Source organism: Amphiura filiformis, chromosome 5, assembly GCF_039555335.1.
Source record: "Amphiura filiformis chromosome 5, Afil_fr2py, whole genome shotgun sequence".
NCBI lineage: Eukaryota > Metazoa > Echinodermata > Ophiuroidea > Amphilepidida > Amphiuridae > Amphiura > Amphiura filiformis.
In genome coordinates, this window is record NC_092632.1 from 33,871,392 (window position 1) to 33,894,139 (window position 22,748).

Genomic DNA, 22,748 nt, shown 5'->3' on the forward strand with positions numbered 1-22,748 from the left:
AGTCGGGGGAAAATGATCCCTGACACTTTGGGAGTATAAAACCACTAAGGTCAAGTGAGGTCAAAGGTCAGGTCAATTTTGAAGTTGCTCCAATTAGGCTGTAAGTCGGGGAAAATGATCCCTGACACTTTGGGAGTATAAAACCACAAAGGTCATGTGAGGTCAAAGGTCAGGTCAAATTTGAAATTGCTCCAATGAGGCTGTAAGTCGGGGAAAATGATCCCTGACACTTTGGGAGTATAAAACCACAAAGGTCAAGTGAGGTCAAAGGTCAGGTCAATTTTGAAGTTGCTCCAATTAGGCTGCAAGTCGGGGAAAATGATCCCTGACACTTTGGGAGTATAAAACCACAAAGGTCAAGTGAGGTCAAAGGTCAGGTCAATTTTGAAGTTGCTCCAATTAGGCTGTAAGTCGGGGAAAATGATCCCTGACACTTTGGGAGTATAAAACCACAAAGGTCATGTGAGGTCAAAGGTCTTGTCAAATTTGAAGTTGCTCCAATGAGGCTGTAAGTCGGGGAAAATGATCCCTGACACTTTGGGAGTATAAAACCACAAAGGTCAAGTGAGGTCAAAGGTCAGGTCAATTTTGAAGTTGCTCCAATTAGGCTGTAAGTCGGGAAAATGATCCCTGACACTTTGGGAGTATAAAACCACAAAGGTCAAGTGAGGTCAAAGGTCAGGTCAAATTTGAAGTTGCTCCAATTAGGCTGTAAGTCGGGGAAAATGATCCCTGACACTTTGGGAGTATAAAACCACAAAGGTCATGTGAAGTCAAAGGTCAGGGCAAATTTGAAGTTGCTCCAATTGGGCTGTAAGTCGGGGGAAATGATCCCTGGGAAGTATTAAACCGCAAAGGTCATTCGAGGTCAAAGGTCAGGTCAAATTTAAAGTTGCTCTGATTGGGCTGCAATTCGGGGAAAATGATCCCTGACACTTGGGGAGTATGAAACCGCAAAGGTCATGTGAGGTCAAAGGTCAGGTCAAATTTGAAGTTGGTCCAATTGGGCTGTAAGTCGGGGAAATGATCCTCACACTTGGGAAGTATTAAACCGCAAAGGTCATCCGAGGTCAAAGGTCAGGTAAAATTTAAAGTTGCTCTGATTGGGCTGCAATTCGGGGAAAATAATCCCTGACACTTGAGAAGTATGAAACTGGAAAGGTCATCCAAGTTCAAAGGTCAGGTCAAATTTAAAGTTCCTCCGATCAGGCTGCAACTTGCGGCAAATGATCCCTAACACTTGGGGAGTGTAAAACCGAAAAGGTCATCCGAGGTCAAATTTAACGTTGCTCAGAATATGAAACCGAAAAGGTCAACCGAAGACAAAGGTCGGGTCAAATTTAACGTTGCACAGTATTGCTGCGTGATGATGTCATCACAGTCATACGCCTAACTTACCTCGTGCCCTTGCAAAGGGCACAGTTGCTCTAGTACGATTTTTGGCCATTCTTCGGTACCGGGAGCGTTCGATCCATCTTCTTGATCTCGGTTGGGACTTTCTCCAAAACTGAGCATTTTTACCCAAATTTGACCTCACAGATGAATTCATCAAATTAATATCATTTATGTATTTTACTTTTAATTATTTTTAAACATGTATTTCAATTGTGCAATATTATGATCACTGAGTATAATTTATTTAATGTCTTTATATTTAGGCCTATATGCCAGTGAGGTGTAATAAATGAAATGAAACTCATGCCTATAAATCACTAATCCATGTAATTACGTGTAACACGCAAATTCAATGTCAGAATCAACTGACATTGTTGAAAAAAAAGAAGATATTTGTTAAATCATACAAAAAATAATGTTATGTTAGAATCACGAAATGACCCTTTTTAAATCAAGTAACGCAACACATAAAGGCAAACGTCAACATGGCATCTCCTTCAGCTTCCTTCAGCTATTATAGAATTCTTGAGTCAGTCTGGAATGGAAGTTTCAATTTCAAAGACCATAACACCATTTAGTCACTCATCAATTTCGAGCAATGTCAATACATTACGCTTTAAGTTTTTGGTCCAACCAAAATAAACAAACTTCGATATAAAATAAAATAAAACAATCTAATTTCAATATTCAACAGATGATTGCAAATAGCCACTCCTACAACGTGACCAGGTGTTTATGATGCGCGATCACTGCCACAAGTAAAGATAGCGACATACTCATAGGATCTACTATATAGTGTACATATACAATATACATTCATGTACATATTATAGGCCTATAGCCCATCATCAAGGTTATGCAATTGTTTACATGAAACAGCATAGGGTCTATGCCAATTTCTCATACCTAAAATCAACATAACTTATTACTCTGTGTCGATTCACGTTCATATTCCAAGGGTGGAATCTTTATTTTTTTTTCATTTATGGCAGTGATTGCACGTTATATACATGTACTTCAATCACTTTTTTTTACCATCATCGATATGCGTCCTGTAGTCGTCAATGGTCGTGGACAAAGCTACCATTCAGATTGCAAATATTGACTTTCCTACCAAAGGACTAGCTAGGCTACCGACTGGACGGACCATCAATTCGTCCTATCGACGATAGATCTACAAAATGGGTTCGAGTGAATTAAAAGAGAGGGGCCACTGGTCTGGGAGACTGGATTTTGTGTTATCACTGATTGGATTTTCAGTTGGACTTGGGAATATATGGCGATTTCCATACTTGTGTTACAAGAATGGTGGAGGCAAGTATAAAATATTCAATGGCCAAAACTAATCAGGCCTAACGAAAATACCAATTGATTGTGTGTTCTGCAAGTTATTTGTAATGGCATATGCTTTCCGTTGTACATGTCGAAAGTAAAGTTACATAGGCCTAACATATCATTATTTTTCTTTACAATGTCCACTTTTATAATGTGAATGCAGCAACGTGTACAATTTATTTTCTTAAGTAGGCCTATCGTACTTACAATGAAATAATGTTAATAATAAACTGCAGCCGTGTGGGTCTAGGCCTAGGCTCTTCCAATTTCTCGCTGGATCTACACTAGATCCGGATTACCCCCAGAGCTACTCCGAAGCACCGGTACACCGTGAATGAGAATCTGGACGTGTATACATAAAAAAACAAGACGAACATTTCAAAATCATGCAGTACATAATTATACATCAATTAACCCCGTAAAACGCGTTTCATGCTACTTTTACCTGATCTTAAACAATTGGCTTGAGCCACTGTATAGAACTTATCAAGCCTGAGCTCATGATCAAAATACCCGTCAAAATATGAATATGGCCACATAAATTGTGTATCACATGAATATGGCAACAGAGTGCGTTTTCATCTAAACCTTGTATTATGGTGTATAATTATAATTAATAAAGAAATGACATGTAGCAAGTAGTCACTTCATATTTAGGCATGTACTTAATTCAGTTTCAACATCAACAAGGAGTTTATACCTATTTACCATGTTTAACAAAAGGGGCGTTGTTGCTTTTTGTAAACAGTATACACGTATGTATTACGCTTTTGTGGTCTGACACAGATGAGTGGGTCTTTAACTTATGATTCAAATCAAAGGATGCTTTGTTAAGGGTATACACGTCATGTTTACTTTCTAAAATACTTATTTAAATTTGCCTCAGTGAAAGTGTAACCTTGGAAGGAACAATTCTGAGTCCAAATCATTCTGATTAATTCCTTTTCATTCAAAGTTTGAAACTATTTAAGATTTAACCTCTCACACACCCCGTTTTGCTTTGATTTTGATCAGAAGAAAAGATGGCTTTGACCCTGAAATTATTACATTAGGAACAAATGATCGACCGTGTGCATTCTGCTTGGACCGTGTGATTCAAAACGTACCAACAATTGGAAGTTATTGAAATTATCTGAGCGTGATAAGCAAAATCACTGGCGCGTGTTTCATGAAGTTGAACTTGCACGGTGTAATCAAACTCCTACATGTATTTACCTGAACTAAACTTTCACTACATGTACAGAATTATTTATGTTACAGAATACTTATGTTCTATGTAGGCATGTGGGTCTAGGTCAAGTATTTCTATTTAATTTTAAAAAATAACTCCAGTGCATAGACGTAGGACTAGGACAGGGGCCTATAGTCTGTGTTCAGTGACACCGCATTGGACCCACCTTTGAAAGTTTTGTTTGTTTGTTTGTTTGTTTGTTTATAGTTGGTTGGTATAGTGATCCAAGCATTTTTCATTTTTGACCCCTGTATACAATGGTATATGGATCTGCATGTTTGTGTGCAAAATAATTCTTCTAGAAGAACGCTTAATATGCTTAAAACTTTTTTTTATAAAAGTATCGTCAAATTTGCATTTTATGTTAAACGTAACAAAATACAGCACAGTGGCCCGGTACTGTGGTACTATGCAAAACGCAAAATGGGAATCAACTGAAATTTTGGGAATAAATTTTTTCGTGGATATCTACTAAAACAAAATACCATAAAAGAGGATGTGTTAGAATCGCAAAATACTCCTTTAAATTACAGGTTTTATCGCCCCATATAAGCACCCTGGAAGCGCCCGTATACTGGGAAGTGGGATACTGCCAACGCACCCACCAAAGTCCTGCAGTGTCATGGTGCAGCTATCATGGCTATAGTGCAAAAATCGCTCTAGAAATAAACATCTATACCAAAAATATAATTACCCCCTTTAATAAATGGCCATTGTTCCTAAACGGTTGATTTTTATTTCTGCGCATTGTGACACCTCGTTTGTTGTAATGGTCTCAATATTGATGTCGCAACGTACATTTAAATGAAAGCATGATGAAAGTAACTCAAGATTTGAAAGTTGCAGTAGAGTCCTATAATTTGCCTTGTTATAGTCCAGGTCTGGATCTCCAAAAGTGCTCGAGTTACCTTCACTCACACACTTAGTGTTTTTTGTTTAGAGTCTATCAATATACATTAGGTTTGAGGGATATTAACTTTAATCATGTGGGAAAATTTTTGCTATAGCCACTTTTGCGATTTCATGGTGTGCGCCAAAGGGGTAATTTTTGGACCGCTTTTTAACAATGTTTAAGGGGTATGGGTAGCAATGTTGTCCATAATTTCAAAAATATAGTTTTAATGCCTATGAAAGTTTCAGGATATATAAAACAGGTATGATTTAATTGTTTTAAAAATATATGTGTTCACATTGTTCATAAACTGCATATGGCCATTTTAGGTCTATAAATAAGGCATTTTTGGTATTTTACAGTTTGAAGTCCCCTTTTTATATATTATATGTAATGGAATGGGTCCATTTTGCTTTTGATAAAAGAAAATACCACTGGGCAGCTTATTTAAGCGTTTTCGTACTGTTTTCCTAAGCCTTTTTAGAGCATTTTTATACAAAATGCTCTATGAATGTAGGCCAAAAATTGCTTGCCCCCTCTCTCGGCTTGCCAAATATTGCTTCCCCCCCCCCTATTAGGCTGGCCAAAAAAATCTTGCCTCCCAATTTTAAAACAAACGCCCATGCAGTTGATTTGACAGATTTCTAACAGTGATGCTAAATTTGTAAAATTATGGACAAAATTGCTATACCCATACACCTAACAAATGGTCAAAAGTTTGACAGATTTCTAGCGAAATGAGATCTCTGTAGATTCCTAATCAAATTTGACCCGAGTCTAGACATGATTTTGAGTCAAATTTCACTTGGAAAATCTAGTGAGATCTTATTTGACTCTAATCAAATCTGAGTGGAAAGTGTTATTGCAAGCGGAACAATCCGAGACCATTTTTTATTCAAATCTGGGATTTTTCAACAATTCTTTGGAGCCCCAAATTTGACATTAGGGACCCTTTTGTCTATAACTCAAGAACTGTAAATTGGACATTGGTCAAACTATACTGTTAGGGACGCACCATTAGATTCTCAGGGGGGGGGCATGGGAGTTTGGGTCAGGCAGAATTTTTTTTTTTCGCCGCCGAAGGCGGCGGAATTTTTTTTTTTTGCCTCCAAGAGCACCAAATTTTTTTTTTCCGCCTTCGGCGCCGAAGTTATTTTTTTTCAATTTTAATGTACATTTGTATACAAAGTTGGGTGGGTGAAATTTTTTTTTTTTACTCATCAGTGAGGCAAAGTTTTTTGTTTTTTTCTCACTAGTGGGCAAAGTTTTTTTTTTTTTTTTCAAAAAACTCCCATGCCCCCCCCCCCCTGGAAATCTAATGGTGCGCCCCTTAGACCTATTGTGCCCATAAATAGCCAGGTTTTTTTTAGACCAAAGAGAATATAATACATCAGTACCAAACAATAAAAGCCTACCTGTTTCATATATCCTGAAAATTTCTTAAACAGTGATGCTAAATTTGTAAAATTATGGACAACATTGCTACCCATACACCTAACAAATGGTCAAAAGTAACCCTTTGGGCAGACACCATGAAATCACCATTTTGAAACTACGTAATAAAATGCTTAATCTATACTAATAACAGCAACTTCAGATGCAACTTTAGAAATAATGATAACCATTGTTCCATTATATTCAAGCAATATATCGGTTAATTACGGTACCGTTTAAACATAATTAAGAAAGCGAACAGATCGATGATTTTATATCTGTCATTGTTAGGTGAGATAATCCCCCAGATTCAAGGAATTCCTACATTCAATCACAGAAGATGAAATTAAGCTGATTATCCCAATTCTTGACTCCCATGTCAGCATTTGAAGTAATCATACCGGGAAACATAAAACCTTCATGGCTGAAAAGTTTCATCCTTAAGGGGTACTACACCCCTGTGGTAAATTTGTGACTATTTTTGCATTTTTCTCAAAAAATAATAACACACTGGTAACAAAAGTTACACATATTATTGGGGCAAGGAATCCAATTATTACACTGAAATTTCAGTGACTCAAAACACTCGGTTCAGTATATATGATAGGAAAAGAGGTACATCCTAGCTGTACCTCATTTCTTATCATAAATAATGAACCGCTTGTCTTGGGTCACTGAAATTTCAGTGTAGTAATTGAATTCCTTGCCCCTATAATATACATAACTTTTGTTACCAGTGTTATTAGTTTTTGAGAAAAATGCAAAAAAAGTCATAAATTTATGGAGGGTGTAGTACTCCCTTAAGGGATCTGGAATGAGCGTTTTGAGCGTTTCGACAGTATTTTTGTGGGATATGGAAGCACATCAGACATATCGAATTGCATTCTGAATACGAAGAATGTCTTTCTGATATCAAATAATTTTCATTTTTGAAATTCACGATATAATACAAATTTTATGACAAATTAGTAAATTTGATATTTTCACATTTTTGATATATAATAGTCCTCGAAGTAAATTTTATAAATGTAATGATATATTCTTAAAGTGTATGTAGTTGAGGAGGAAAAGCCGACGATCAATTGAAATTTTGACCTTTCATATTGAAGATATGGATTTTTTCCCCAAAAGACCTAATTTTTGTTGGTGTTTTGGGGAAAAAATCCGTATCTTCAATACGAAAGGTCAAAATTTTCAATTGATCGTCGGCTTTTCATCCCACCTACATACACTTTAAGTATAAACCATCAGATTTATAAAGTTTACTTCGAGTACTGTTAAATATCAAAAATATCAATTTTTAATCATTTGCCATAAAATGTGTATTACATTGCGAATTTCAAAAAATCAAAATTATTTGATATTAGAAGGACATTCTTCGTATTCAGAATGCAATTCGATATGTCTGATGTGCTCTAATGTCCCACAATAAATACTGTCCAAACGTTCATACCCCACCCCTTAAGGGAACAACCCAAAAATTCGATGAAGCCCTATAAACATGATAAACGAAAGTCCTTTCGTTAGGGAGGGAAGGGGTCAAAAAGTCCGATTACGTTTGTAAAAAAGTAGTTAAAACATCGGTCAAAGTTGATCTTTTTTAAGGATTTAAGGTTAGCCGAGAGTTTTTCATGCGCTTGATTTCAGAGGGGCGTAAGTTCATAACAGAAACAGCCATGCAGAAAATGAACAAGCGTACTGGGACGTAGGCCTACTTACAATAGAATATTGATCCACGGCCAAGACATGAAACTTGGCTTAGCTCGTGCCCGGAGCTCGTGAGTCGGGGCGGGCGGGGGGTTACATGAGGGGCGACATGCCGGGTCGGATGCCGGGGGAGGGGTACAAGCCATTTTCGGCAATTTTCATAAGGATTTTATAAATTTTAAAATTGATTGGGGCAATTCGTCAAGCTACGCCCTGGAAAATGTGTTGATTTTGAATTTATAGCCTTCTTCTTCTTCTTCAAGTTACGGCTCAACACTCCAGGTGGAGAAAGGCGAGCCTTGATATCTTTGATGAAATAAATCAATGCTGCTATTCCCCTGATTACAATGTAACAGGGTACAACAATAACATCAACAACAATATCAAAAAGCAATTATTTGCAAATCGAATTTGGGAAGAATATTCAAAAAGACAGACTTAGCAGGCCTACAAATTTCTGAATTATATAAAGTGAAAAACAATCAATCACGATTCACTGCAGTCAGCGAATCAATCAAATAAAACTAAAAAGAAAGGAGCAAGAAAGAATAAAGAAATAGTGAAAAGAGAAAGAAAGAGAGAGAGAAAGAAAAGAACGAAAAAGAAAGTAAGAAAGAAAAAGAAAGGAAGGAAGAAAGAAAGAAAGAAATGAAAAAAAAAATGAAAAAAGAGAAAGAGAAAGAAAAGAGGAAAGAAAGGGAGTAAAAATGAGAAAAGAGAGAAAAAAGGAAAGAAAATTCAGCCACATGGGGACTCGAACCCACAAAAATTGTTCATAACAGATTCCCAGTCCAACGCTCTATCCACTGGACCATACATCAGCTTACGCAATTTCTTATTCTCGAAGCGGATATGTAACTATAATTTGATGTAATTACTTGATTACAATCGCGTCCGCACAATGGCTCTTATAGAATAAACACGCATGTCGGCGCTGAAATTTTGAAAGAACTGATGGAGGAAAAACCTCGTTTTTTGCAATACTAGCTTCAATTTGGAGTGAAAATCAAATGGGATAGCAATTGGCAGAATGTTGAGAAATAATGTAGGTATTCAGATGTCTAAATTAACGCCCCGTTATCAAGATATCGATAATTTCACAAAACAGTTTTTTCTCAGACAAGATTCTCGAAAATGTTCCCCAAAAACGGGCTTTTTAAATTTGATCGGTACTGTATTTGGTTCTTCCCCATGGCAACATTATTTCTTTAATCTATTTGTAGTACAATACAAAAAAAGAGAAAACAATCACTCGGCGTGGTTTTATACGGAGCGAACATTTGAAAAAAAACTGCATGGAACGTGTTTTTGATCTTGTGAACATGGTGCGTAAAAATGATTTAAACGAAGGATTTTCAAACGGATTCTAAAATTTTTTATAAACACACAAAAATAATGTAAAGATACATCCATGCACCAACATTTGACTCACTGCGATATTTGATTGCTGAGAAAACGCGGTTTTAGAGAACAACTTTATACGTCTTTTATACGTTTTTTATACGTTTCTTCGTGTAACCTTAATATATAAATTTTAGTATTTTCTGAAGTACGATATTGACATTTTACAGTGGTTGCTTCGAAATAATTTCATATCAATAGGCCCCTATAGAGTGCAGTACTCGCAACCTGCAATTTGTAAGTTAATTTTTAATCAGCTGTACCGCACCTTGATTCTTTTTTATTTGAAAATCCAGCAAGTCATAATTTTTTCGTGCCCAAAAGGTATGAAGAAAATATTTTAAAATAAAATATAATATTGGTTTCTTCCATAAACGTGATCAATATCATTGCATTGTTGTACTCCTCCACATCCCCATCCACCATAGCGACGGTTCTGTATCCTATGAATCCGGGTTGGAATTTTCGATATTTGAAAACTTACGTTAGAAGGGAGCGGGGAGGGGGTTAGCCTTCTAACGAAAGGACTTTCGTTTATAGGGCTTCATCGAACTTTTGGGTTGTTCCCTTAAGGATTTAATATATAAATTTTAGTATTTTCTGAAGTACAATATTGACATTTTACAGTGGTTGCTTCGAAATAATTTCAAATCAATATAGAGTGCAGTACTCGCAACCTGCAATTTGTAAGTTAATTTTTAATCAGCTGTACCGCACCTTGATTCTTTTTTATTTGAAAATCCAGCAAGTCATAATTTTTTTCGTGCCCAAAAAGGTATGAAGAAAAATATTTTGAAATAAAATATAATATTGGTTTCTTCCATAAACGTGATCAATATCATTGCATTGTTGTACTCCTCCACATCCCCATCCACCATAGCGCCGGTTCTGTACCCTATGAATCCGGGTTGGAATTTTCGATATTTGAAAACTTACGTTAGAAGGGAGGGGGAAGGGGAGGGGGTAAGCCTTCTAACGAAAGGACTTTCGTTTATAGGGCTTCATCGAACTTTTGGGTTGTTCCCTAACATAATTAAGAAAGCGAACAGATCGATGATTTCATATCTGTCATTGTTAGGTGAGATAATCCCCCAGATTCAAGGAATTCCTACATTCAATTTCAATCACAGAAGATGAAATTAGGCTGATTATCCCAATTCTTGACTCCCATGTCAGCATTTGAAGTAATCATTACCGGGAAACATAAAACCTTCATGGCTGAAAAGTTTCATCCTTAAATATAGTAAGAATAGGTATGTCCTTGCATGCAAGGCTAATATAGGTAAACAATCTTTACAGAGCCTTCCAAGGGCATCTGTGCATTTACCTAGCTGAGCCTAGGTCCTGTTTTTCTATCCGATTCTTCTTCTTTCTTTCTTTACCAAATACTTTCAAAATGCTGCTGCTCCCGTAAATTACATAGTAGGCCTACAATGTCGTCACCACCATGAATGAACCATAGGCTGATAGTACAAAAGTTGCATGAACATCTCTAGGTCAAAGGTCATAAAAAGATCAACATCACTGGCTAAGGGCCGTGCTCTGTGAGCACAATGTCTAGTTCTTCTTGTTTCGTGAATATTTTGGAGAAGGTCAAAATATGTAATAATCAATAAGAAAATGTCATTTACATCAATGGTCATTGTTTACTTAATCCCATATCATGCATATTAAAACATTTACAAGTTCAATGTTTAGTTTGGCTACAAAACGATTCTCTTATAAACGCATCTATGCACAGTTCCAACCTCGATACACCTGAGCATACAATTTCATCCAAGAGCTTCCAAGCAAGCAGTGAATTGTCTCCACACAAGTTTGTTTACACTACACGGTTGAGTGCATAGCATTATAAGAGCTGTGTGAGTTTCTAGCTCACACTAGTGGAAAATACGGCATCTGTGATTGGTTTTTGTCAAAACCCCGAATGTTCCCTTCATCCAATCAGAAAATATATCGAACGAAAGCTAACACTTCCCCCTAAAACACCTTTTTTCATTACGTCCACAGATAACGCAATTCAAAGGCAAACGTGGTAAATCTGTTGAAAACGACCTATTCAAGCACAATTTTTGACTAAAATGTAGATTTAAAAGTCAAAACCCCGAGTGATCCTTACAATATTTTTCAGATTTTATGTCATTAAGGGGGTACTACACCCATTGCATCACTGATGTACCACTTATTGGCTTCTACCTTTAAAACCATGTAAGCTACATTGATACCGATGCTACCAATAGAACGAGAAGATATGCCCCTTCATTTTGAATACCACCTTGTCCATTTTTTCTCATTTCTTCACAAAATGCAAAAAAACGCAAAAAAAATGCAATGGGTGTAGTATACCCCCTTAAATGAAAGAGCACACTTATATTGTCCATATACTAGCTTCATTTCAATGAGCAATGACAAATTCTCTTAAAATTGCAAATCGTGTGCGAAAAGTTATTAGTTTCGCCCGTTTTGCCATATGGTTGTAAGTTCAATGAACAATGACTTTGCTTAAGGGATCTAGAATGAGCGTTTATTGCGTTTCGACAGTATTTTTTGTGGGACATGAGAGCACCTCAGACCTATCGAATTGCATTCTGAATACGAAGCATGTCTTTCTGATATCAAATAATTTTATTTTTTGAAAATCACAATATAATACAAATTTTATGACAAATTATAAAAATTTGATATTTTTCAATTTTTGATATATAACAGTCCTCGAAGTAAATTATATAAATCTAATGATATATTCTTAAAGTGTATGTAGCTGGGAGGAAAAGCCGACGGTCAATTGAAAATTTTGACCTTTCATATTGAAGATATGGATTTTTTTCCCAAAAGACCTAATTTTTTGGGTGTTTTGGAAAAAAAATCCATATCTCCAATACGAAAGGTCAAAATTTTCAATTGATCGTCGGCTTTTCATCCCACCTACATACACTTTAAGTATAAATCATCAGATTTGTAAAGTTTACTTCGAGTACTGTTAAATATCAAAATATCAATTTTAATGATTTGCCATAAAATGTGTATTAAATTGCGAATTTCAAAAATCAAAATTATTTGATATCAGAAGGACATTCTTCGTATTCAGAATGCAATTCGATATGTCTGATGTGCTCTAATGTCCCTAAAATAAATACTGTCCAAACGTTCATACCCCAGCCCTTAAAGAGCGCTACAAATTGATATGCAGTACATTTTGAATATATAAACATTACCACTGAAAGTACAACTTGCAATTGTAGGCCATTGAAGGGAAGGGGTATGAACGTTTGGACAGTATTTATTGTGGGACATTAGAGCACATCAGACATATCGAATTGCATTCTGAGTACGAAGAATGTCATTCTGATATCAAATAATTTTGATTTTTGAAATTCGCAATGTAATACACATTTTATGGCAAATCATTAAAATTGATATTTTTGATATTTAACAGTACTCGAAGTAAACTTTATAAATCTGATGATTTATACTTAACGTGTATGTAGGTGGGATGAAAAGCCGACGATCAATTGAAAATGTTGACCTTTCGTATTGAAGATATGGATTTTTTTCCCAAAACACCAAAAATATTAGGTCTTTTTGGGAAAAAAATCCATATCTTCAATATGAAAGGTCAAAATTTTCAATTGATCGTCGGCTTTTCCTCCCAGCTACATACACTTTAAGAATATATCATTAGATTTATAAAATTTACTTCGAGGACTGTTATATATCAAAATTTGAAAAATATCAAATTTTTATAATTTGTCATAAAATTTGTATTATATCGTGATTTTCAAAAATGAAAATTATTTGATATCGGAAAGACATGCTTCGTATTCAGAATGCAATTCGATACGTCTGAGATGCTCTCATGTTCCATAAAAAATACTGTCGAAACGCTCAAAACGCTCATTCCAGATCCCTTAAGTCAGAAAACAATAATGAAATCTTCACGTTTCAAATTGAAATTACGTGAAGAATGATTTTGAATAATGACACTGAATTGTTATTGATTATCACATGTTTTGATCCTCTCCAAATGCATGAAACAAAAAGAATAATCCAATGAGAGCTGAACAGATTTCCATCAATGGAAACTGAATACAAGGCAATAGGATTTTCCTGCAACTTCCAAATCTTAGGTTACTTTCATTATGTACTCTGTGACATTAATATTGCGACCATGGCAACAAATGAGGTGTCATAAATGCGCATAAATAAGTTCTACTTCGACTGCCAAATTTGGCATACAATTAACTGTTTAGGAATATTGGCCATTATTTAAAGGGAGCAATTACTTTTTGGTAGATGCGTACAATGTTATCATTGAAAAACTTATAGTGCAATTCAAATTCACAAATCTATACACTTCATAAATGGTAATCTTTCACAAACTTTCTCCATATTTAACCTTTATATAAATACCTTCTTTTTGTACAGGTGCTTTTTTGTTACCATATTTCATCTGTCTGGGAGTAGCTGGAATACCACTTCTCATATTGGAACTCGGCTTGGGACAGTTTATGTCACAAGGTGGGATTACCTGCTGGAATGTAATTCCTGGATGGAAAGGTTTGTATGATTGTATTGTATTGTATTGTATTGTATTGTATTGTATTGTATTGTATTGTATTGTATTGTATTGCCTCTTATTTAATATGCGTGGGGGTAGCTGGAATACCACTCCTCATAATTAGAACTACTAGTAATTGGTTTGGGACAGTTTGTGTCACAAGGCGGGATTACCTGCTGGAATTTAATTCCTGGATGGAAAGATTAGGAAAGATCGTATTGCCTGTATTGCCTCTTATTTAATATGCATGAGGGTAGCTGGAATACCACTCCTCATATTATAGTAGAACTTGGTTTGGGACAGTTTGTGTCACAAGGCGGAATTACATGGAATTAAATTAAAGGTTTATGTTACAAGGTGGAATTACCTGCTGGAACTGTTATTCCCGGATGGAAAAGTTTGTATGCTCGTATTGCCTTACCTCTTATTTTAATATGCATGGAGTAGCTGGAATACCACTCCTCATACTGGGCTAGGATAGTTTATGTCACAAGATGGGATTACCTGCTAGAATTATAATTCCTGATGGATGGAAAAGTTTGTATGCTCGTATTGTATCGCCTCTTATCATTCTTATTTAATGCATGGAGTAGCTGGAATCGTCGTCGTCGATCTACTCATATCTGAGTATTCGTGACCTTCCTGATGATGTTTCTCCTCTCATGTCGGTTTTACTCGGGGGGTTGCGCTTTGGTGTAATAGCTGTAAATTGAAAGGTTAGTTAAAGAAAGAATCCAATCTGTCCACCCGAGGCTCTGTCTTCCTCTGCTTCTTTTCCCAAGAACTTTTCAAAATACTGTAACTTCTGTTTCACCACTGAGTTGAAGAGTGAGTCTTTCTCACTATTCCATGCCGAACACTTTTACTTTTATTGGTCCTTTTACAAGTCCAGGGGCTGCACATAAGCTTTCTTCAGCACCACATCTTAAACTTTCTCTGATCGGCAGCATTGATCACCATATCAGTTTCACATGCATATATGTTAATTGCTATCGGAAAATCAAAGTGGAGACGAGTCTCATCTTTGTTACCTTACTGATGCTTCTGTCCTTCCATAACTTTCCATTGCTATGCGACGTCTGAACTCAGTAGAGCATCCACCTTGACTTGAAATCATGGATCCAAGGAAGTTGAACTGACCGATATTGATAACTTCAATTGCCTGCATGGTTTCCTGCATGAATAGTAGTGTTCTCGTGTCTTGTTGGTTGATGACCATCACCTTTGTTTTACTTACATTCAGAAAAAGGGAAAACTTTTCACTCTTCGTTCTTGCTCTTTCAATCAGATCCTCAAATTTACCTGCACTCTCTGCTAGTAGTTTTGTCAGCATACCGTAAGTTGATGGTTCTGCCTCCACCACTGCAATTCTCAAGATGTACTCTGCATACGCATTACACCGATAAGGAGATAAAATGCGCCTGTCTTACGGTCTCCCCTTGCTCGATTTTGAACCAGGTACTGTCACCACACGTAGTTCGTACGGTAGATTCTTGATCGTGACAGAGTATCCTCAGCAGTTCTGCCACGTGTTTTGGGAGTCCATTGATACTAAGGTGTCCGTCAGTTTTTGATGTTGAACAGTCATCATCATCATCAGTTGGTTGCGGAGCAGGCGACAACAAGCTTTCTTCAACTGTTGCGATCTTGGGCAAGCGAAACAAGTTTGTTTGGCTACAGCAATACAGCCCCGGGGAATACAGCATCACTTCAGTATCTCCCAGGAGGTGCTGGGCATACTGCAAGTACAGTGTGCGCGGCCGTTCCGGTTTCCTCATCCCATGTGGTGGAACATAAAGGGTGTATATTCTTTCACAGGCTCGTCGTCTGTTTGACGCAGTGTACCGCCAAGAAATTTGAGTTGATGAGTCTTGACTCTGAGCTCTGGCAACCAGTGGTGTTGTGTTGGCCAGATTGTAGATTGTTTCATTTGGAATCCACCCCGGAATCCACCCGCTTGATGTTTAACATGACTCTCTAGCAAGATGTTCCAAACGGCATCGATCTTGTTTTTCATGTCCTTAGTGAACAGTATCAAATACGTTATAATAGTCAATGAAGCACGTGTAGACTGGACGGTTGAATCCAATACCTTTCTTCTCTGAAATATGTTTGCTATTGCTCTTGTGCCTTTGCACTGGGTGAATCTCACGACGCATGTTCTGTTTGATCCCGTAATGTACATGATCTTACTTGCATGGGAGATTAGAGATATGGTCCTGTTGTTTTTGCATTCTCTTGTGTCATCCTTTTGGGGTATCGGTAGGAATATTGATCTGGTTCAATCTACCGGCCAGTTCTTGTCTTTCCAGAGCCAGAGAAGATTGCATAGTTTACGCATCATATCCTGGGGCTTTGCCAGTCCTCATTTTCTTCATTGCCACCACAACTTCTGATCTTAGTATACTACTTCTCATATTAGAACTTGGCTTGGGGCAGTTTATGTCACTAGGCGGGGTTACCTGCTGGAATGTCATTCCTGGGTGGAAAGGTTTGTATGCTCGTATTGTCTTATTTGAGCGTTTGAGATGTGGTGCTGGAGAAAACTTCTATGCATCCCACGGACTGACAAATGAGAGTGTTCGGCATGAAATAGGAGAGAAAAACTCACTCTTCAGAAACAGAAGCCACCGTCAATATTTTGGACATGTTGCCAGGCGAGAAGGAATCAATCTAGAGAAAGTGATAATGTTCGGAAAAGTTGAGGGGAAAAGAAGCAGAGGAAGACAGAGACTCAGGTGGACAGATGGGATTATATCGCTAACCAAAATCTGGAGAAACTTCATCAGAAAGGTCACGAATATTCAGATATGAGTAGATCGACGACGACAATTGTCTTATTATACCTGTGGGAGTAGCTGGAATATCACCCCTCACTTAGAACTAAGCTCAGGTCTAGCCTACATGTTACAAGGTTGGATTACCTGCTGGAAGTTAATTCCTGGATGGAAAAGTTTGTATGCTCGTATTACCTTGCCTCTTATTTAATATGCATGGGAGTAGCTGGAATACCACTTCTCATATTGGAACTGGGCTTAGGATAGTTTATGTCACAAGGCGGGATTTCCTGACGGAATTTTAATTCCTGGATGGAAAGGTTTGTAATGCTCGTATTGCATTGTCTCTTATTTAATATGCATGTGATTAGCTGGAATATCACTCCTCATTTATTAGTTCTTGGTCTAGGTCAGGGAGGACAGTTTATGTTACAAAGCTGGATTTCCTGCTGGAATATTATTCCTGGTATGATCGTATTGTGTTACCTCTTATTTCATACAAATCTTGTAATCACTGGTAATGGGCACCTCCTTTTATTTTGAACACTGTTAAAGTCAATAACAACTAACTATACTTAATAAAACAATTTGTAAGCTCACAGCTTGAACATAATGTAACGTTTATTTTATCTTTAATAACGCCATTCCATGAAACACAATACAAAATAATTAAATAAATGATATATTTTTAATTAAAGTTATCTGTCTCTTCTAGGAATTGGTATTGCAAGTATCGTCATAGTCAACTGGTTGAACTACTACTACAATGTCATCCTTGCTTGGGATATCTATTACATGGGACTTTCCTTCCAAAAACGTCTTCCATGGTCACATTGCGATAACGATTTCAACACACCTGATTGCTTGGATCCCAAATGGATTTATGGCAATAACGGTACTACTCAGCCATTTCTCTGCAATGGAATCGAAGAATCAGAAAATACCACAACCAAAATCTTGAAACAAGTATGTCTAAACGGGACGCTACGAAATTTAAGTGATTTTACGCCGGCTGTTGAAGAGTTTTGGGAGTAAGTTTCTGTCGAAAATTAAATCCTTTGTTTGCATTTTCTTTTACTAAACATGTTGAATTGAGTAACTTCTTATCAAGACAGATCCTGATTCCTGCCATTCCACTTCTTGTGCACCTGACAATACAAAAGGGTTGTGTGTCCTCTAAAAGTCCTCTAAAACACATTTCATACCTCTAAAGTTCAGGTCAGGCACACAAACAACTGGTGTTCCCGTGATCTGAAATGGTGTTGAATTCATTGGTCAAATTAGAATTTTGTTATTTTTGGCCACAAATTTGAAATACCCTAACCATCAGTAACAATTGATTTCAAACTGAATGAAAACCTATGCTTACTATCTTGGAATTACGGAAACCTCTGGGCTTCATCATGTTCATGAGCGTGCCCCCGCTAGCTGAGTAAATGGGAGCGATTGCATGTACTCAAACGGGAAGAATCACTGAACAGATGGCATCATACTATGGCGATTTATGCCATACAGTTCATGTTAAAGTTTATACTATTTTATGGCAAAGATTTGATGAATCCATCTGTGAGGTCAAATGTGGGCAAAAATGTTTCGTTTTGGAGAAAAATTTTTTTACTCTTTATTTTTTTTCGGGTAACATAACAAATAAAAATTCTTCAGTAAAAAAAACCCCTGTTAATTAATTTTTAAACTAAATATAAATGTCTAGGAAACACTTTTACCTCGAGGACTCGCGCCCCCGAAGGCCCCTCCCCATATACTCGCATGTTAATACTTGTTCTTATAATAATTACTCGTTGTCTATAAAATTATCATAATTTTATTAGGAGGAAGATCTTACAGCAACATCTTTCCACTGGTATAGATGACATGGGTGGCCTCAACTGGGAACTCATGATAAGCCTTATAGTAGCATGGATTGTTATCTATTTCATCATATGCAAAGGTGTCAAGAGCTCCGGAAAGGTAGATATTGAATGACTGACACTGAGCCTACACGGGAACAAGGGAATACATGTAGGATGCGTTTCAATGTGATCTCCTCTTATGCTTGCAGACGGCATTGCGTATTGAGCGCCCTGCACGTGAATGGTACTCGCAATGATCGCCTACATGCGAACGTACTATAACGCGATTTTACGCACTTACAAGCAACTCGCTCTGCCTCACTACGCGATCATTTTATCCTGGATGCGGACCCGAGTGCCGTGTAGACAGTTTCTATTTATATGAATGTGCTTCCCAGGAGATCACATTGATGTGGATCCAGCTCTCGTTGGTATATGGTTGGAGTTACGCATTATAGAAATAGAAATAAGTACGATATTTGTAAAGCGCCATTTATCTAGAAATATTTGTTCAATTTTCAATATTCATATCTAACATACTCTGCACTAATTTGACAATAAATAAGTGATTTGAGGCATTAATGACACTTGCATCTTGACTCTGCAAAATATTTGTTTTTAAACCTCAATCTGGCAAGGGGCAGTCTTAAGTGAACGGCTCTTTTCAGAGCCACCAAACCTTTAAAATTAGCAGGCGAGGTATGCTTGTTTTCTGTAGACAAGGGGCAATCTTCAGTGAACGGCTCTTTTCAGAGCTACTAAAACCTTTAAAATTAGCAGATATGCGAGATATGCTTGTTCTCTTTTGACCAGGGGCAGTCTTCAGTGAATGGCTCTTTTCAGAGCCATTAGTAGGCAAGGGACAGCCTATATGTCTCATTCTTAGGTACTTTGTCCTGAAGAAGTCAGAGCTACTCCTGACGAATGCTTGACAGTTCTAAACTTGTCCGAAGGCGAACCCGCTAAAAACTAACTAATTGATTCAAAACATTCATTAGATTTGTTAACGTTCTAATGAAATACATTACATAAAATTCAACGAAAATAGAATGGAATGTAAGTTCAAGCCTTGGAGGCCGGTGAAGCTGAGCCCTTGAACTACTAATTGCGTGCATTGAACCATTTTCTCTGATTGAACTTAATAAAATAACCCACATGATAAATTAATTGGTATGTTACCTTTGTACAACGGAAGATCACCTTTGATAAACATTAGATCACTTTGGAAACTCTTATCGCAAATTCTAGTTAAATTCCGGTTGTAAAAATACAATGTTTTCTCTATGTGCTTCGGGAGAATAGCATACATAAAAATCAAATAATTAATAATACATAGAATTTATGGTCATCATGCAGTGTCTCATTACTATTTTATATTTACATGTGGAATTGAAAGTTTGGTATATAAGTAAGTAGGGTTAACTCCCAAACAAGAGTTTTTCGGTTTTCTCTAGACCCATACAAGACTTGTCGATACAATAATAAGGTATTCATCACTTTTCATTTTTGGGATCATCATCTAAGTTCACATCTATAGCAATTAACGTATACCAGCTAATTAGTGCGATGAGCGCACAGTCGCTAATTATCGTATTGCTAATTGTTGAGTGAGGCTTGTCCACAGAATTAGAGTGGGCTTGTCACTGTAATGCACGGATTTCACTTAACGCTTTTTATAGTAAATTTTCTATTAAAAGTGAGTATTAACTGCATGCAGTGATACATTGTCGTTAACACTCTAAACGAGACAGTAAATATTCCACTTGTCGTGACTTGCTGGCTGACTGATTAATCACAAGTATATAGATTTAAACAATATTTGCTTCATTTAGCAATTAGAAATCACAATATTGTGATACAATTGGTTTGCTTTTGTTTCCTTACAGGTTGTATACTTCACAGCACCATTCCCGTATATTCTTCTCACGATTCTTCTTGTACGTGCATTGACATTAGAAAATGCATTCGAAGGTTTGAATTTCTACCTCAATCCAGAGTTGAGCAGACTGAGTGACGGCCAGGTAAAAATTAGTATATTTTTGAAATAATCCCGGGCCTATTCTACACCCAGCTCTAATGCTTATCGCAACACCAAAAACTCTTAGTTCTGATCCCAATCCTTTTGTTATCCCTCTAAGAAATACATCCTACAGTTTTTCTGATTGGTTAATTTCATGACATACCGTATTCATCTAAGTGACCAATTAACAGTTTCTAAACATTAATAAGCTCAATCCTCTTCAGCCCTACCGCTAATTCTTATATACCATGTTGCTGATTGGCTCAATAATCTTATTTTATAAACCAATCAGCAGGTAGTACTCATAGTACTCATGGTGTTATTTTATTTATTTCATTTACTCGAAGGATAAGTTATTAAAACTGTCACTAGATATTTTTAAATGAAAAAATTCGGTAAAAACGAGGAAAGCAACAGTATTGACAAAGTCCCATTCAATTACATAGCTAATGTCTCTATTTAAGTAGAGAAATTCCAGATTCAAAGTCTTATTTTCTCTTTAGGTCTAATACACAGCTTTTAGATTAACCATAGTCTACCTTTAGTGGACCCTATTTAATTTATCATCACTGATCTGGCGTTCCCCCTCTGTCCATGGGAAACACATGCATCCTATTCTGATCCAACACAACAGCTATTAATCTTCCAACGTTTAAGGCTCACTCCGAAAACTGCTAGCACCGAGAACCGCTCCCTGTAGCAGTTTTCGGAGTGAACCATCAACGTTTTGTGCTCAAATCTGAATTTTGATGATTTGTACGATCCTCCAGAATGATTACTTTGTTTGTTGCGTGAAATTAAAATATCGAATAAAATAAGAGCAATATTTGTCAAATTTCAGGTGTGGTTGGATGCTGCGACACAAATATTCTTCTCCTATTCAATCGGCTTAGGTACGATGATGGCACTAGGGAGTTACAATAAATACAACCATAACTTCTTCAGGTGAGTACATTTATCTATTTCGCTAGGTAATCATGAAATCTTGCATTGGATAAGAGTAGATTTCGCTTTCGGGCTAATTTGAACTGTTTAACATGAAAAGTGGTCTCTTGTTAATTTCGTTAATTTCTTGTTTATAAGCTTTTATAATTTGTTCTTCGTGGGTACATTTTCCCCCGGGATTTTCCCCCAAAAGACGATAATTTTGTCAATGGGGGCAGTAGGCCTACGTCGTACCCCTACACCCCGTTATGCCCCTATAGTAAGTAGAACGTTACCTTATTCTGTATGATAACGAATACTTCTTATGCCAAAAATAAATTTTTACTTAGTCTGGTAACTGGATCACGCAACTTTTAGAATTGGTAATTCATGCCATTTGTGTTGCGATCATTTCGATCGTGGTGCAGAACTCAAAAGCGTGATCCAGTTCGCTGGCGAATTCTTTGAAGCATACTACTAACGTAAATCGAAACCAAAAGTTTTGTCATTTTGGCTTTAGACAATTTCCCCCTCGTATACCTCCCCCACCAATAAGACCCTCTCCCCCATTGCCCTTGAGAAAAACCCTGGTGCCGTCAGTGCTGCTACAATCTTTGAAAAAAAAATTGGAACACTCTGCACGAAATTTCATGATCACCAAAATATCGTCTCGTGTTTTGGAATAAACAGACATCTACGTAGATGTCTACAACTATTGACAACAACGATTCACTCTTCTTCTCTCCTATCTATCAATGTTGGAACGCTTTGGAAAAATACTGAGACATTGGTATTCCCCAATATACCGCAATTTGCACGGGGCCGGGAAGGGGAAGGTGTCAGTTTTCTGTCTTGACAGGAAAAGTGTTCCAAGACACTTTTCCCAAGATTGTATGTCGATTCACTGTGCATTCACTATAAATAAAGTGCACGCATATTATTATGGATCGAAATAATACCTTTTTACGTAAATGTGTGCCTCTATCTTATTCACAGAGACGGGATGGTATTCGTGCTTTTCAACAGCGGTACTAGTATTTATGCAGGGTTTGTTATATTTTCCGTTCTCGGATTCATGGCAGGCCAGCAAGGAGTTGAGGTTGGAGAAGTGGCAAAAGGAGGTAAGTTCGTTATAAATACTTGACGTCTTGTTTGTACATCCCATCAGCTGCGTGAAGCTCCGCCAATAATGACAATAATACGATCAGCGAGATGATACACGCA

At 37.0% G+C, this 22,748-nt stretch overlaps 1 protein-coding gene across 1 annotated transcript in view; it reads left to right on the forward strand.

The window, feature by feature from the left end:
- The first annotated feature begins 2,423 nt into the window (after positions 1 to 2,423).
- Positions 2,424 to 22,748, forward strand: part of LOC140153019 (sodium- and chloride-dependent taurine transporter-like) — a 31,735-nt gene continuing 11,410 nt past the window's right edge. Inside the window, exons 1-7 of the mRNA XM_072175605.1 lie at positions 2,424 to 2,709; positions 13,821 to 13,952; positions 17,446 to 17,761; positions 18,560 to 18,698; positions 20,467 to 20,601; positions 21,442 to 21,545; positions 22,521 to 22,645. Coding sequence (XP_072031706.1) covers positions 2,577 to 2,709; positions 13,821 to 13,952; positions 17,446 to 17,761; positions 18,560 to 18,698; positions 20,467 to 20,601; positions 21,442 to 21,545; positions 22,521 to 22,645 — 1,084 coding nt within the window. The 5' untranslated portion in view covers positions 2,424 to 2,576. The remainder of the gene's footprint in view (positions 2,710 to 13,820; positions 13,953 to 17,445; positions 17,762 to 18,559; positions 18,699 to 20,466; positions 20,602 to 21,441; positions 21,546 to 22,520; positions 22,646 to 22,748) is intronic.